Raw genomic sequence first — 17,739 nt, forward strand, 5'->3', positions numbered from 1 at the left:
GAATCTGGAAGCCCCCTTTAACAAGTCAGTATCGGTACATAGTATCCCTATTCATTCACCAAAAAGTAATAACCACAAGTTTTTGACAATTCCTTTATTAAAAAATTGTGTGCCTCGATGTATATCCATCATCAATCACGACGCCCGCCACACCAAAAAAAAAAAAAACGCTCCGCCTCCTGGGAGGCTACCCGCTATTTGCCTCCACTCTGCTTTGATATTTCTTCTATAGGCAAGTGGTGGGGCCACCTAGCCACATCACCTGGAGGCACTGCCCCCTTTTGACGTCACATGCCCAGCATGCACCAGTCTGTGACTTCAGAAAGGGGTGTTGCCATCAGGTGATGTGGCCAGGTGGCCCCCTCTAAGCTTTATAAGAAATGTCAAAAGCGCAGAGCAGGTGGGAGGCCTCCCAGGAGGCGGGATCTTTTTTTTTTTTTATGTCTCGATGTCGGCGTGATCGACGATGGATTTACTTTGAAGGGACACATTCATTTTTTAAGCAAAGGATTTGTCAAAAACTTGTCTCTGTTTCATTACTTTTTGACACTTTTTTGATGAATGGGTAGGGAATACAATGTACCCGATACTCATTCACATGGGGGGAAGAGGGGGGAAATCTGGGGGCCGATAAGTTCCCAACAACCACAGCCCAGGGTTGTCAGGAACAGACCCTTGTCCCAATCAACATGAAATAAATATTGAAAAACAAGAATATACATTTTTTGTCAAATCGAATGGAAACTAACAAATTTCGAATTGTTGAATTTGCTCCCGGCTGAGAAAAATCCTAACTTGTCTCATCGAAATATTAAGACATTGACACGGCAGTCAAAAAAAAAAATTGACAAATCGAATGGACACTAAAAAAAAATTCGAATTGTTGAATTCGATCCCGGCTGAGAAAAATCATAACTAGTCTCCTGCACCCTCACCTAATCCAGAAGTGGAACGTTCCTTGTACAAAAATCGAGACATTGACATGGCACTCAAAAAAAAGTAGTTTGAATTTCGTCAAGTCCATGAAGGAACCAATGAATGGTCAGACGTTTTATATACAAAATTTCACATGTGTAAGGTCAGCTTTAGTTAGTACTTTGAATCAATACATTTTGGCATATTAATTTTTCATGACCTTTTGTTTAGGGGAAGGTGGCAGGGGGTGTGTCCTTTTCCTGCATTCTTTGTTCTAAAAGATGTCCCACTTTGTGATCTCAAAAAGTTTGGAGCTACGATGATGCCTCGTACACACGGTCAGGCTTTTGACCGTGCAAAAGTCTGACGGAAGTCCGACGGAAAGAAAGAGAACAGGTCCGTCGGACTTCCGAGAAAAAGTCAGATCATGGAGGCTACACACGGCCGGCGTGTGTACGAGACATAAGAGACATTTCTAACCCTCTTGTACTGAATTGTATTGTTGCTGTATTGTCTCTGTTTATATTGTAAAGTGCTGCGCAAACTGTTGGCGCTACATAAATCCTGTAGAATAATAATAGAAAGGCATATGAACACATTCTAAAGGTGGAACTCTTTTAGGCAATCTTGGTTTATGTTCTTAGTTTAGTGTTCCTTTAATTGTCCCAGATAGTACATTCTCTGTTTCATTAATCTTTGTATAGATGACAAAATATTTGAATAAAGATCTAATATGTTGTAAATTATGGTTTTATAGAAAACACCGGAGGTATAAGCTTTACCCAGGATCCATAAATCACATAGAAGACAGCATGGAGGGGTTCAGTGAAGGTGGTGGTGAAGGTGTGGATGTGTCTGATGGGATCATTCAGCTGGTAGAAGACGGCCGCCTTCATAATCCAAATATAATCCCAATCTCTGGACAGGAGACTCCGGGTTTCATTTCTGGTATTGAGAGTCATGTAGAGATACATATTCAGTTTTAGTTTTGCAGAACCTCCAGGACTTGTTGTTATACCCAATACTCTTCTGAGTATCATTGGTTTATGCTCTTAATTTATTTTTTTTTCATTCTCCCAGCTGTTATTTCTAAAGTGATTTCACCCACCTTTATTATTTGTATTAATGACAAATATGTAGAATAAAATAAGAATGTTGTAAATTATGATTTTATAGAAAATACCGGAGATACAATCTTCACCCAGGCTTCCTCATCCAGATAGAAAGCAGCATGGAGGGGTTCGGTGAAGGTGGTGGTGAAGGTGTGGAGGTGTCCGATTGGGTCACTCAGCTGGTAGAAGGACAGACGGCCGCCTTCATAATCCAAATATATTCCCAATCTTTTCACAGGACACTCCGGGTATAACTCCTGTCCCTGAGAGTCATGTAGAGATGCATATTCATTATTTTCATATATGCAAGGACTCCAGGACTTGTTATTATGCCCAATACCAGACTCATCACCATCTCTCTCTATACTGGGATAGCAAACAGCCACATCCCAATCCCTACAGTCACCGACCTCTACTTCCCAGTAATGTCTCCCATGGGAAAAACTCTCCACACTCATCACCTGATTGTATTTTGTAAATCTCTGTGGTAATTCTGGCCTATTCTGCTCCATTTTAGAAAAGGATGCTGTTCTCAGGTCATCAGATAAAGCCACAGATGTGTGGGCAGTTTTTTCATCCAGTCGCAGATCAGTTCCATCCTGTATATTGAAGCGGGTTTTTAATTGCATATTAGTGATAAGATCAGTTATAGATTTGTGCAACACAAGAGAGATCATAAAATCATCCAGATCATGGACAGAAGATTCCACCACATTCTCGTCACCTGTGTCAGATTCCTGATCTTGTAGGACTTCATCAGTGTCCGATTCCGCATCTTGTAGAACAGTTATTGGGTCAGTCACGTTACACAACTTCTCAAAGTAACCAATTTTCCTGGACAGCTCATCATTCTGTATCTCCAACTGTTTGGTGAGACGAGTGACTGACAATGAGACCTCCTCTACCTGCCTGGAGATCTCACTCAGGACTCTCTGTTCCTGGACCTCCAGCTGTCTTCTAATGTCCTCAAACAGGGCAGTGACTCTCTTCTTCTCATCGTCTACTTTTTCTTGCGATTTTGTCATGTGGTCCTGTAGATTCAGAATTTTCTTCTCAGTTTCCTCGCTCTTCACAGTCATCTTTTCTAAAACATTTCTCAGTTTCTCCTTCTTTTCCAAAGCTTCTTCTAGAAGTTCTACTTCATGTCCTTTATGTTTCCCCACCAAACAGCAGGACACACATAGACAGACGGCGTCCTCGGAGCAGTAATACTCCAGAAGCTTCTTGTGGATGGAGCATTTTTTACTACTGAAGGACGAGGTGGGTTCTATCAACACATGCTCCACTGCCTTGTTGTGGGCTGTCAGGTGTTTATCACACATAGAAGTCTCACACTGCAGACAAGTCTTCACAGCAACTGCCGGAGAATCCACACAATACGTACAGAGGATCTCACTTTTCTCCTCCTTTTGTTGTGTAGATCTGAAGTTCTCCACAATGTTACACAGCTTCCTGTTCTTCTCCAGAGGAGGGCGCTCTACATACTCATCTCTGCACTCCGGACAGGAATAAACTCCGGACCCCTCCTGTGTATCCAGAGCAGTCACAATACAATCCCCGCAGAAGTTGTGTTCACATCTCAGTGACACCGGCTCTGTATAAAAGTTCAGGCAGATGGAGCAGCTCAGCTCGTCTCCTAGAGCAGCAGACGCCATTCTGGGGACAAGGAAGAAGAAATAAAACTAAACATCTGTTTTCATAATGAGGCTTCACATGTTACACCCTACAGAGGACAGAAAGAACCCAGAGAAAGTGTTTTTTACTGTTTTTTTTATTGTGTGGGGCGTCGGTGGTAAAGCGCCGCTATTTTTAGCGGCGTTTTAAAGTCGTATTTGCGGCCCCGCTAGTAGTGCTGCAGCAGCGCTTTGCCGGCGGTATAGCCGCACCGCCCATTCATTTCAATAGGCAGCAGCGGTGGAGGAGCAGTATACACATTGCTTCTTCACCGCTGCAAAGATGCTGCTAGCAGGACTTTTTTTAGCGTCCTTCCAGCGCACCGCTCCAATGTGAAAGCCCTTGAGCTTTCTCATTGGAGAGACAGGAGCGGCTCTTTCAGGGCGCTTGGCAGGCGCTTTTTTTAGCGCCTGCAAATCACCCCAATGGGAAAGGGGTCTTACTGAGGATCCTAAATAAAACATAACACCCAAAAATAAACATACAGAGGAAAAACTACTTATCTATAACTCATTCTTAGTTTTTTAATTGCATAGAAGAAAAATATATTTCTGATTAAAAAAAATGGACGTTAAGCTGGGGATAGGTAGCGGGTGTAATGCTCTGTAACCTTTGTTTCACAGATAACAGTCATGTCTCGGCTCTTACTACACATCAGCAATGCTATCACATTCCACATACACAGTTTTTCAGTTTTCACCAACCTTTATCTCCAACACACCAGACCTGTCTTCTCCCCAGGATGCAGAGCTCTGACTGTGTGCAGGTGAGCCTAAATTGGCTAAAAGGGAGAAGAGGAAAACCCGGAGTGGACAGAGGATCCGAGGTCTGAAAAGGTAGAAGAAAGGAAGTCGGGAGATGTGTAAATCCTGAACAGGACTTTTCCAGGATCCCTGCCAGACCCTCTGCTACAAGACCAAATAATGAAGGAGCTACGTTTTCTGTGTGCTCTAGTCTAGACACAAACTAGATAGAATGTTATTTATCCCAACAGCTGATCCCTCCCCACCCAAGGCCGTTTGTTTCAGATCACAAAGATTTAAAGCAGGGGTCCTCAAACTACGGCCCGCGGGCCAGATACGGCCCACCAAGGTCTTTTGCCCGGCCCTCCTGGCCTTTTGGGCACAGGTCAGGCTGCATTACGGGGCACAGGTCAGGCTGCATTACTGGGCACAGGTCAGGCTGCATTACTGGGTCCTGGAGAGACTGGCTGCATTACTGGGAACAGGTCAGGCTGTATAGATGGGCACTGATCAGGCTGCCTTGCTGGGCATTGGTAAGGCTGCGCTGCTGGGCACTGGTCAGGCTGCGCTGCCGGGCACTGGTCAGGCTGCGCTGCCGGGCACTGGTCAGGCTGCGCTGCTGGGCACTGGTCAGGCTGCGCTGCTGGGCACTGGTCAGGCTGTATTGATCCGGCCCCCCAAGAATCTGAGGGACAGTGAACTGGCCCCCTGTTTAAAAAGTTTGAGGACCCCTGATTTAAAGTGTGAGTAAACTCCCATGTATGATGTTTACCTATAGGTACTGTAAATATCTTTGAAACATGCATTGTTTAGGAGATATTTTCTTTGGATGTAGCTGGTGACATCACCAGCACATGCGCTCTGAAGGAACGGGCATACCCATCACCCGTGCCGTTCCTTCAGAGCCGTGCTGTACACAGTGACTCCAACGCACATGCAAGGGAGGGATGTCATTTTCAGCTCGGCCATTTACATGGCCGAAGCCCACAAACCCAAAGAGAAGACCGGGTGAAGATGGAAGTGCCTAGAGTGGTGTCAGCGTGCCGCTGGTGGGGTTTGTTTTCAGGGAAGTCTGTCATAATGTGCTAGTATGCGGTACATTCTAGCACATTATGACTTATGCTGGCCATACATTATACAATTTTCTTGTTCAATTTTCTTTAGATTTACTTTCAACTATGTAATGCAAGGGCCTGCCTGATTGCATACAGATGGAAAGTGTTTAGGTTTGACCTCATATGATATGATTTTGGTAAATCTAAAGGAAAGTTGTGCAAGAAAATTGTATAATGTATGGCCAGCCTTAAAGGGGTGTTCCAGTCATTTTTTATGTTTATTAAAAGTCAGCAGCTACAAAAAGTGTAGCTGCTGGCTTTTAATAAACATACACTCACATGCTCCACGTTCCAGCGACGCGCCGGCCGGGGCTCCGCTCCGCTCCTCTCCTCTCCTCCCCGGCCGGCGTCTTCATTCTAAGTGTGGGCACCCGGCCGTGACAGCTTTCGGCTTCACGGCCGGGCACTCACTGCGCATGCGCAAGCGGCGCTGCGCAATCCGATTGGACAGGCGATCACCTGTGACCTGTCACGTGTCCTAGGCGATCTGACTATTCGCCTTAGCAGCCCCTCGGCGGAAGGAGGAAGTGGGACAGGAAGTCCCACTCCTCCTGAAGCCCCCACTCCCCCAAAAAAAAATTACATGCAGTTTACTAAACACAAGTATAAGGATCTTTATTTCATAGCTGAAGTTTTGGTATGGATATTTTGCATAGTTATATTGATCCAGTTTAGAACAATGTAATATGTGTCATACATGTGGGATCCCCATGGAAGATGGCAATCGCTGTAATAGTTCTACTATAGTGAGCTCCACCAGCGTCCAGGTCCTGTGCTAAATGGTTGCCCTGCTCCTTACTGGACACAGAAGGTCACTTGCCCGGGCAAAGGCACCATTCAAAGAACACTTTGCATTTACTCACTGAAAGAAAATCGTTTCTCATTGGTTATTGTGGTGAAGCAGCATACCATCCAATCGGAAAATGCCTTGTGTTCTCTGAATGGTGCTCATGCCGAGTAAAAAACCTCCTGTGTTCACTAACCAGTATAGCAAGGGACCTGGAAGCCAGCAGCATTGACTACTACAGTGATTTCCAGCTTCCACAGGGACACCACAGGTATGGCACATACATACAGTATTGTCAAAAGTATTGGGGCGCCTGCCTTTACAAGCGCATGAACTTTAATAGCATCCCAGTCTTAGTCCGTAGGGTTCAATATTGAGTTGGCCCCGCCCTTTGCAGCTATAACAGCTTCAACTCTTCTGGGATGGCTGTCCACAAGGTTTAGCAGTTGGTCTATGGGAATGTTTGACCATTCTTCCAGAAGAAGGTCAGGCACTGATGTGGACGAGAAGGCCTGGCTCGCAGTCTCTGCTCTAATTCATCCCAATGGTGTTCTGTTGGGTTGAGATCAGGACTGTCAAGTTCCTCCATTCCAAACTCACTAATCCATGTCTTTATGGACCTGGCTTTGTGCACTGGTGCGCAGTCATGTTGGAACAAGAAGGGACCGTCCCCAAACTGTTCCCACAAAGTTGGGAGCATGAAATTGTCCAAAATGTCTTGGTATGCTGACGCCTTAGGAGTTCCCTTTACTGGAACTAAGGGGACCATCCCAACCCCTAAAAAAACAATACCACACCATAATCCTCATGTAACTATGCAAAAAAGCCATACCTGAAATTCAGCTTTAACCATGTGACTATTATTTTTAAATCTCATTGGACTCTTATAACAGTCACCTTTTTTTAAATAAGTGTAGCAGGTGGTTGCTACGAGTTACTACATCCACACATTTCACCCTGCTGCCAGACATCCATTAGACACACTCCTTTAGTCAATGAACAGTATTTTGCTTGTTTTTGTCTTTTTATTAGGGGATTGAACTTGGTTGGGGAAGGGACACGGGATGCCCATAGAAACTATGAATAGTTGAAATGTTATAGCAATAGATGCGTTACACTTCTTCAGATAGGATATAGAAATGAGTGTGTCACACTTGAGATAGAACAAGATGGCTGACACTAAACTTGACAGACTTCCCTCAGAACTCCTCTTCCTCCAGCACACAGCTTGACAGACTTTTACCTCAGAACTTCTCTCCCTCCAGCACACAGCTTGACAGACTTTTACCTCAGAACTTCTCTCCCTCCAGCACACAGCTTGACAGACTTTTACCTCAGAACTTCTCTTCCTCCAGCACACAGCTTGACAGACTTTTACCTCAGAACTTCTCTTCCTCCAGCACACAGCTTGACAGACTTTTACCTCAGAACTTCTCTTCCTCCAGCACACAGCTTGACAAACTTTTACCTCAGAACTTCTCTTCCTCCAGCACACAGCTTGACAAACTTTTACCTCAGAACTTCTCTTTCTCCAGCACACAGCTTGGACAGACTTTTACCTCAGAACTTCTCTTCCTCCAGCACACAGCTTGACAGACTTTTACCTCAGAACTTCTCTTTCTCCAGCACAAAGCTTGACAAACTTTTACCTCAGAACATTTCTTCCTGTCACAGTCTTAGTATTCCTGTCACGCTATCAGATATGACTAGGCCTCACTCTGAAAAAGTCCCAGTTTAAGTAGAAAATGAAACCGTTGAAGGCCTGGGGACTGCAGTACCCCTCATGGCGACAACCGGTCATTTTAGTAGATTTAATTGTGATGGACTACTGTTCCCAACGGTCTGACTTGCTAATCCTGCCTGCCCTCATGGCTGCATCAATTTGACACAAACAAAAAAATGCAGGGAAAAAAAATTATACACATTGCATGACAGAAAAAGGTTTTAAAGTATTAATAAAGGCTTTTTTTAGATTTGGATGGAGTGGAGAAGAGAAAGACCCCCTGCCAGGCTTTTATTGCTGTGTGTCCCTGTTGGGGAATCTCATTTTCTGTCATTGTCACCAGGCGCAGAGGAGTCATTGGTTGTTAGGACGCTGGCGAGAGCAGGAAGACATCACACTTAGCGGTGGTAATAATATCGCTCCTAATGCCCCTTTCACATTGGAGCGGGAGCCGCGGTGGCAGTATAGCGCAGCTAAAAATAGCGGCGCTATACCGCCGGGATTGCCGCGGGAATCGGCCGCTAGCGGTGCGGTATTAACCCCCGCTAGCGGCCGATAAAGAGGCGCATTGCGGGCGGTATTGCCGCGGTTTCCCATTGTTTTAATGGGAAGGAGCAGTATATATGCCGCTCCTCTCACCGCTCCAAAGATGCTGCTGACAGGAGATTTTTTTCTCTCCCGCCAGCGCATCGCCTCAGTGTGAAAGCCCTCGGGCTTTCACATTGAGTAGGCAGTGAAGGAGTTTTTCAGGCGGTATAGCAGTGCTATTTTAAGCGATGTACCGTCTTAAAAACTCCTCAGTGTGAAAGGGGTCTAAGGCTGGGCTATGCGAATTGAATGTGGGTTTCTACGCATCCAATCCGCATAGCAGGAGACTGACTGGCTCTCTATGGAGCCAGTTCACATATCTCCGGGGCAGCTGCGGAGCGCCTTTGGCTCCGTTTCAGGGCCAAATTCAGGCACAGATTTGGCCCTGAACTGCAGATCAGGGACGCACAGCGTTCCTGTGCGATCCGCAGCCTGTTTCAGTGTGAACTGAGCCTCAATCTCTTACTTCACACGGCAGCTGGAGGTTCACTCTATCAAACCCCCATTCATTCTGCCATTCACATAGAAATCTCCATAGACTGTACATAGAGCAGAGATCTCCTCATATTATTTCCTCTTCTGGTGGAAGAATGTTCTCTAGTGTTTGGATATTTTCTCTATTGATAAAAGTTCTTTAGGGCTCATGTACACTGTATCTCAAAGAAGCGGCTGCTACAGGGTTTTTGAGGTTTTTCCAAGCACTCGTTTTTTTTTCTGCCTGGAAACTGCCCTCCATGTTAGCCAATGTATTCATGCATACTATGGCTTTTTTAGGAGTTTACAAGCGTACGATCTTACAGCCAGAAAAAAAAAAAAAAAAAAAACTTTAGACTTGCATTTTTGGGAGGAGCTTTTCGAACAGAAAAGACGCCTAAGCCTAGGTTCACATTGCATCGATTTGTCATGCGATTTTAGAGATCAAATCGCATAAGTCGCAGCCTATTGGAGGCATTGGCACTGTTCCAATCGGTGCCACACCGATTTGCAAAAGTAGTTCCTGCACTACTTTTGCCGATTTCAGGTGCGATTTCAATAGACATCTATACATGAAGCCACACAGATGTCTATCAAGTAGCAGCTGAAATCCCACCGACCTTGCTACTTTGAAATCGCGTTACTTTAACCACTTCAGATCCGTAGGACGTCCTGGGACGTCCTGGACTTTGAGTGGTGATATCTGAATGATGCCTGCAGCTGCAGGCATCATTCAGATATCTCTGTCTTCAGCCGGCGATTCTGTGCACCAGAAGAACGATCAAAGCGGCGGTTCCGCCGCTCGATCGTTCTTCTAGGCAGCGGGAGGGGACGTCCCCCCCCTCCCGCCGCCATCCGGTGCTTCTCCTTGCTCTCCCGTGCCATCGGGGGCCCGGAGAGCGAATCGGTCGGCGCGCGTTGCTGAACCATAGAGATGACTGGTGACCAGACGGTCACAGTCATCTCTATGACCGTCGGAGGGCCGGGCGCGACGTTATGACGTCACGCCCGGTACCCGGAAGTAAACAAAGCCGCAATCGCAGCTGTCGACATGTAATCGGTGAAATGTTTTTCACCGATTTCATGCTTGTAAGCCTGTAGGAGAGATGTGGGGTCTTATTGACCCCACATCTCTCCATAAAGAGGACCTGTCACAGTGATTCCTATTACAAGGGATGTGTACATTCCTTGTAATAGGAATAAAAGTGATCAAAAAAAAAAAAAAAGTCAAAAAAAGTGTAAAAATAAAAAAATTAAGTAAAAAAATAAAATAAATAAAAAATAGGATTTTTTGTACTCACCGTAAAATCCTTTTCTCTGAAGTCCATGGACGGACACAGCTCCTTAAATCTTGACAAGTGGGTTATGTTCCCTGTTTACAGGAGAGGACTAGGCAGAAACATGTTAAATAGTTAAATACATGTTACATTAACAGAGTTGAACAGCCCCGCCCAGGGGGCGGTCCCTCCAGACATAACCCTCCTCACTGCAGCTTGCAGCCTCAGTTCGTAACAAGCAGTACAAACCTAAAAAGGAGGGGTGGGAGCTGTGTCCGTCCATGGACTTCAGAGAAAAGGATTTTACGGTGAGTACAAAAAATCCTATTTTCTCTTATCGTCCATGGACGGACACAGCTCCTTAAATCTTGACAAGTGGGACGTCCCCAAGCAGTGTCAAAAAACGAGGGGTGGGAAATATATCAGTAAAAACAATTTTAACTTCACCCCAAAACAAGCAGAGCTCCTCAACGGAGGAGGTGCAACTTTAAACAGCCGCCGGCAAAAACTAGCGGCTGAAAAAAACATCATAAGATGCACTCACAGCAACCATGTAAATTCTGGAAAAAGCGTGAACGGACGAGCAAATCGCCGCCTCGCACACCTGTGAGACCGACGCATGATGTCGGGAAAAAAAAAAAAAAAAAACCCAGGAAGCACCAATTGCCCTGGTCGAAAGTGCCGTGACCGGAAAGGGGGGCCCGCCCTTAGGAGCATAGGCCTGTATGACGGCCTGCCCGATCCACCGAGAAATGGTGGTCGACGAGACCGCCAGGCCCTTTTGTGGACCAGACACCGACACAAAAGAGAGTCAGAAGCTCCGAAATGGAGCCGTAGTAGGCTGGTATACCCGCAAAGCGCGTACCACGCCTAAAGTATGAAAGGCCGAAACCCCCTTCGGAAGAAGGGAAGGTCGCGGGCGCACCATCACCTAATCCTTATGGGGGATCAAGCATGGCGGCTTGCAAGACAAGACCGCCAACTCAGAAACCCCTCTAACAGAGGTAAAGGCCACTAAAGGGGCCACCTTCTGAGATAGTGTCAAGAGAAAATCTCTCTGATGTTTCCAAAAGGAAGGTTCCTGAAGAACCGAGAGCACCAGAGTCAAAACTCATGGGGGAAGAGATGGGCCAAGAGGGGAAAGTATATGACAAACCCCTTGCACACAAAAAAAGGGGACCCACCAGGGAACGGGCCGCAAAAAGGCCACTAAAAGAACACAGCCAAGGCTGAAATCTGCCCCCAAACGGTGCTTTAAGCAATTTTTAGATCCAATCCAAGCTTTAAAAACAGCAGGACCCTGGACATTGAAAGTACGCCCGTGGACGTCACTCCATCCCTTCGCACCAAGAGAGGTGCGACGGTAGATCCTCCGGAAGAAGACTACGGTGCCCTGTTGAGATGACCGAGTCAGACAGACCCTGGTCACCTAAAGTCTGGCTTCCAATAACCATGTTAAGCAAGTCAGTGACTGTACAACAGGAGGAAGTATGGGACCTTGAGACAGGAACCTCCTGCCCTGGCAATCGCCAGGGTGCCTCCGCTACCAGGCGCCCGATATCAGCGTACCAAGGACGCCGAGAGTAATCTGGAGCGATTAGAATCATCGGGATCTCCTCAGCATCCACTCTGTGGAGCGGCCGAGGAAGCAACTACCATGGAGGAATGGCAAAAAATCACCGATACAGACCCCACAGGGCCACCAGCGCGACTGACGCGTCTGTACAAGATCACTAGACCTGGCCACTAACTGACACCCTTGCGGCGGAGACAAGCTGCCAGGAGATCCATGCCATGTGAGGCTCACCTCCTGCAAGGGAGCCGAAACACCCCAAGCACAAAGACCAGTCGCCCTGGTCCAGCATCTGGCGACTCCAGTAGTCTGCCTGCCGGCATACCTGATGGTAGACTGAAGCCACGGCCGTGGCGTTGTCCGGCTGAAACCAGATTGGTCGACCACAAGGAGAAGCATAGCCTGATCGCCTAAAATAGTAGGACAATGAACAGTAGACAGCACCTGGTATTCCCAGGCGGTCTTCCACCAGGCACTAGCCAGGCCCGACCCTGGGTAGCTACCGAGACCAGACACATTCAAGGAGGTGTGGTCATAGGTCCACGCAAGTCCAGCGACTCAGGGCCGACTGGACCCCCCAGTTTTGTGAACCTCCAGGTTCACAACCCGTGAGCTGGCATTCGTCGTAAACACCGACCACTGGAAGGAAGGAACAACTTCCCGGACCGAAGAGTCGGGAATCTCTGTCACCAACTCAGAGAGACTCTGACTAGGTGGCGCACAGGAATCTAATGATTTCAGAGACAAGAGATTTTTACCACCTGGACAGTAGTTCCACTGGAAAACCAGGGTGTGGAACTGGGAATACTGTACCACCTTGAAGTAGGCTACCCACAGACCATGAACCAGCAGGCGCCCGGAGAGAAGACCGATTGCGTGATGCCAATACCTTCTCCGCAGACTGAAGAGTCTGCAATTTCTCCAGGGGAAGAAGGACCTTTGCCACTGAGGAGTCTGGATCAACACTAGATACTCCAACGCTGAGTCGGAACCTAGCATGCCCATAATTTGAACCCTGGGTCGCACACATGTAGGGCAGGCTTGCTGCCACTGAGCTACACTTTCTGGCCTAAACGTTTAACATCCACCCGAATCTTCGGAGGGTCTGAATGGGAATAACCTATCCACTAGGTCGGAGACAGAAGCTGCTCTCAGAAGAAAGTCGTCAAAGTAGCCAATGAGGCAAAGCCTCGCTGTCCCAACAAAATTCAAATAAGTGCGAGCTCCTAGCTGAAAACCCATGGTGCTGACGCCAGATCAAAAGGGAGGGCCACAGGCTGACAGAGACCCTTCTCTCATCACGAAGCACAGAAAAAAACACTGTGACATGTGCAAAACGGGACATGCATGTATGCGTCCCTGATGTCCGAGGACGTCATGACATCCCCCGGATGAAGCGCAGCTACCACCGAACAAATGGATTCCATGCGGAACTACCCGACGTTCACAAAGGTATTTAGGGCCTGAGGCCCATAGAAAACCCCAAAACTCTCGTCCTGCAGGAAAGGTAAAATTACCTTGCAGCTTAGCAAATCCCACACTGCCCAAGGCAGACCGACGTGCCGGGAGGGGAAGACACAAGGACAGAACTTTGTTCTGTGGATAGGAGGAAACCCTATCTAGTACTCCGAAGAGACCACCTCGCAGACCCACTAGTCGTAGAGCAGGGAGGTTTCACTGAATTGTGAACCTGCAAGCCGCCCCTCCCACCTAGAGACAGGGAGGGAAGGCTATATACATTGGCAGGATTTGGGTGCCGGCGTGATCGGCTTATGCACCCAGGGACAGATTAGTCCCCCAGCTGGGCCTTTGACGGCCTGGGAGGGTTGCCCCTAAATAATACACACACACATAGTGTGTATGTATATTATGTAGGTGTATGCACACATGTCTTTGGAGGAAACCGGAGTACCCGGAGGAAACCCACACAGACACAGGGAGCGACAATGCAAGCTCCAGGCAGATTGGCGTCAGTGTGCAGATTTGAACCAATGACTCTTTTGCTGCCAAGTAATGGAGTTAAGCACTACACCACCGTGTGCATAAAACCATTCTGAAACAGACGCCCTGGATAACAAGGGCGCAGCATTCAATGAAGCATCACAGACCTATATGAGGCCCTGGACCAGCTGGTCCGCTAGGCTAATAACCTCAGGAGAGAGTCGGTGCTCCTCCACTGTCTGGTGCAAAATGCTCACTCTGTGAGTTGTATACAGCACTAGGGGTCAGGACTACTCCAAGATGGCCGCCGAGCGTTCAGAACGCGGCCACAGGAAAAAGGCCAGCACAATGTAAGCTGCGCCATAGCGTGGCTACGACAAAATGGGCGCCAATGGGAGTTTTCAATGTAATTGAAAAATCTCCCAAAAAAATAGCGCCAGCGACCACTGAGACCCCAGTGTAGTGGCCACAATAGGCCGCAAGCCAGACCCCAGCATGGTAAACATGGAACGGGTCAGTACTTCGGATCTTCTATCAGTCAGATCCATACAAGTAGGGGTTCCCGCCCGGCGGTGAGGGACTACAAAAGCCCTCAGTGGCTTTTCTCATTCCGCATCTCAGAAGTTATCAAAGAAGGGCACAGAAGGAAAAAACCTACACAGCGGTCTGATTTGTGTGATCCAAAAAAGACCGAGCCCTCGGCGGAAACCCAGCTGCACTATGCAGCTTAGGAGAGTCCCTTGCAGCAGTAAAAAGCGCACCCATAAATGCCTTATTCTGCCTTTTTTTTTTTTTTTTTAACTAGGTACCTAGTCCATGGCTCCATAACAGAGCATTCCCCAGGGGATAACGGGGGAAGGGGGCACTCTTTTACCGCCCGCCCGCAGTCCACCCCCACCCTGGCACAAACCGTGTCCAGGACTAACAATAAAAACTCTGTGGGAATCACAGGTGCTAACACCTGCTGCCACCACCAGCATGTGGGGAAGGACACAGATACTGACTCCAATATTTACATAGTGTGTATTATAATATGCACACCTGTCCATACAAATAGACAAAAGCTCCTAGAGCCCTATTCAGGGCCTCTCACCCACTTGCTGCGCTGACCAGGGGACTCCCTCAGGAGGAGACTGCACAGTGCCTGTGAGGAAAAGAACCGTGAGGTAACTTTTGCAGGGACCTGTGTTTAAACAGGAAAAGCCTCCTGGGGCTGTTTTATTTAAGCATAAGACACAGATAAAGCATAAAAAGCAAAACCATTACAGGTGTCACCAATCAGTCAGCGTCTGCTGAAGTATAATCATAAACATCTGTGCTCATCACAAGGCTTTTTACCTCACAGGAAAGCCCAATACAAAAAAGAAAAAGCACAGGCCAGATAACACAGTCCCCTCAGGAAGGCCCCCTCCCCCCTGACAGCGGCAATGTTAGCAATGCAGCAAGGGAAAGGAGCAGGGAAGGGAGAAGGGACCCCCAAACCCCAGGAATGCCCAGCTGTACCAACCCACCGAAGCAGGAGGGACTGTACTTACCCGTCCGAGCGAGGACTCGCTGACGCATTCCTGACAGACCTACAACCGCAATGGAGGTAGCTGTCGGCCCGGTCCACTGTGATTGAGACAACACCACAGCTCAGTCATATGTGGACCTCGGAGCAAAGCTCACCGGCCACCTCAGGAGTCATGAGGTATGGCGTGGCAGACCAAGCCTCTTTGCAAAGGTGTGCCCACGCTTGCTGGTCGGACTGAGTAGACTACAAGGATCTATAATATCCAGCCTGTCTCTCAGCCAACAGTTGAAAGAAGATTCTTCAAGAAAAAGTAAAGTAAAATAAAATAAAATTTCTCCTCAGGGCGCTGGGCCCAAAGGGAGCCATACGTCCTTCTCCTTTGCTAGGCAGAACGAAACTGAGGCTGCATGCTGCAGTGAGGAGGGTTATGTCTGGAGGGACCGCCCCCTGGGCGGGGCTGTTCAACTCTGTTAATGTAACATGTATTTAACTATTTAACATGTTTCTGCCTAGTCCTCTCCTGTAAACAGGGAACATAACCCACTTGTCAAGATTTAAGGAGCTGTGTCCGTCCATGGACGATAAGAGAAAAAAAAATTTAAAACGCCCCTGTCCTGGTCACTCGCGTGCAGAAGCGAACGCGCATGCAAGTCCCGCCCACATATGTAAACACCGTTCAAACCCCACATACTCTGTAACTCAAAAATAGTAACCTGTAAAAATGTTTAAAGCGTCGCCTATGGAGATTTTTAAGTACCGAAGTTTGGCGCCATTCCATGAGTGTTCGCAATTTTAAAGCGTGACATGTTAGGTATCTATTTACTCGGCGTAACATCGTCTTTCACATTATACAAAACAATTGGGCTAACTTTACTGTTTTGTTATTTTTTAATTCATGAAACAGTTTTTTTCCCTAAAAAAAGGCGTTTGAAAAATTATTGCGCAAATACCGTGCGAGAAAAAAAGTTGCAATGACCGCCATTTTATTCCCTAGGGTGTCTGCTAAAAAAAATATATAATGTTTGGGGGTTCTGATTAATTTTCTAGCAAAAAAATTTTGATTTTTACATAAAGGAGAACAGTGCCAAAATAGGCCCGGTAACGAAGTGGTTAAGTGAAGTAGTGCAATTTCAAAGTAGCATCAATGTGCACCAGGGCTACGTGCCCAAAAAAAGCATGAAAGGCAAAAAAAAAAAAAAAAAAGGAGCCGAGGGGAGGGCTTGTGAAAAACGCTTATGCTTAAAAAAAGCTCAATAAACACGTGCAAGACAGCACAAAAAAAGCACAAAGTTTATTTAAGCTTTTAGACAGAGAAATAAAAGCTCAAATGCCTGTAAAAGCAGCGTTCACCTTCAGCACTAACAATCAAATCATTCCTAACAGAGAACAATCTTCATGTGCGGAATTATTTATTTTTCTAAACAATCGCTCACCCCGATGTTCTGGATCTCTTCTGAGGCCTTCTCAGAGCTTCTCTTCTACTTCCTGTTGGTAATGTCACCTGGGAGTTGTAGTTCACTGAGATAAGAAGACACTACAAGTCCCATAAATCATTGCATTCTCTGTGTGCTGATAGGAGGGGCTGGTCAGTCATGAGGAGATTTTTCCTCCTCCCCCTCCTGTGATCTTCACATTGCTGTGACTGGAGGGGGGAGAGGAGCACTGGAGGAGACACAGACATTTTGTCTCACTAGTCTGTTGTAATAATAAATGATAAATAAGAAGAACGTGGAGTTGCAAGTACAGTTGAACCTCAGGTTACGGGCATAATCCGTTCCAGGAGAATGCGAATGCTCGTAATCCAAAGAGCATATCAAAGCAAGTTTCCCCATTGAAGTCAATGGAAACGAAAATAATTTGTTCCGCATTGACTTCAATGGGATGCAATACCGCATGCAGCCAGAGGTGGGGGGGGGGGCACCGGAGAGCCTCGGACACGGCCAGAAAGGCCCAAACACACGTGGGCTGACCTCGGCAAACGTCGGAAAGGCTCGGAAACTGAGTATTTATGTGCGTTTCCGAGCATTGCCGATCGGCTGCGATTGACGCTGTTCGGCTCCGGCGCCCACACACCTCAGGCCAAATGCGGTAACTGCAGGCCCTATTAGGTTGAATTCTGCCCGTCTTGCGAGTCTACACTCGCAAACCGAGTCAGAATAAAAAAAAAAAAAAAAAAAAAAAAAAAGGTTGCTCGCAAATCAAAACGCTCGTTAACCGCGTTACTCTTAAACCAAGGTTCGACTGTATAAAAAAAAAATTGCAAAGTCCCAGTAATTTCAATTATATACACCCCTCTGCGGTGCC

The 17,739-nt window shown here is 47.0% G+C and overlaps 1 protein-coding gene across 1 annotated transcript; it reads right to left on the minus strand.

The window, feature by feature from the left end:
• Positions 1–2,077: 2,077 nt before the first annotated feature.
• LOC120944347 (E3 ubiquitin-protein ligase TRIM39-like) lies at positions 2,078–4,441 on the minus strand. The gene is made up of 2 exons (XM_040358399.1): positions 4,406–4,441; positions 2,078–3,683 (listed from the first exon to the last, which is right to left on the minus strand). Exon 2 carries the CDS (start codon positions 3,680–3,682, stop codon positions 2,078–2,080), a length of 1,605 nt encoding a protein of 534 aa, XP_040214333.1. The 5' UTR covers position 3,683; positions 4,406–4,441.
• Positions 4,442–17,739: the final 13,298 nt, after the last annotated feature.

Source organism: Rana temporaria, chromosome 6 (genome assembly GCF_905171775.1).
Source record: "Rana temporaria chromosome 6, aRanTem1.1, whole genome shotgun sequence".
In the NCBI taxonomy this organism is placed as follows: Eukaryota; Metazoa; Chordata; class Amphibia; order Anura; family Ranidae; genus Rana; species Rana temporaria.

Bases quoted from the DNA above. Each gene is read 5' to 3' on its own strand.
- LOC120944347 (XM_040358399.1), bottom strand. From the start codon at position 3,682: ATGGCGTCTGCTGCTCTAGGAGACGAGCTGAGCTGCTCCATCTGCCTG.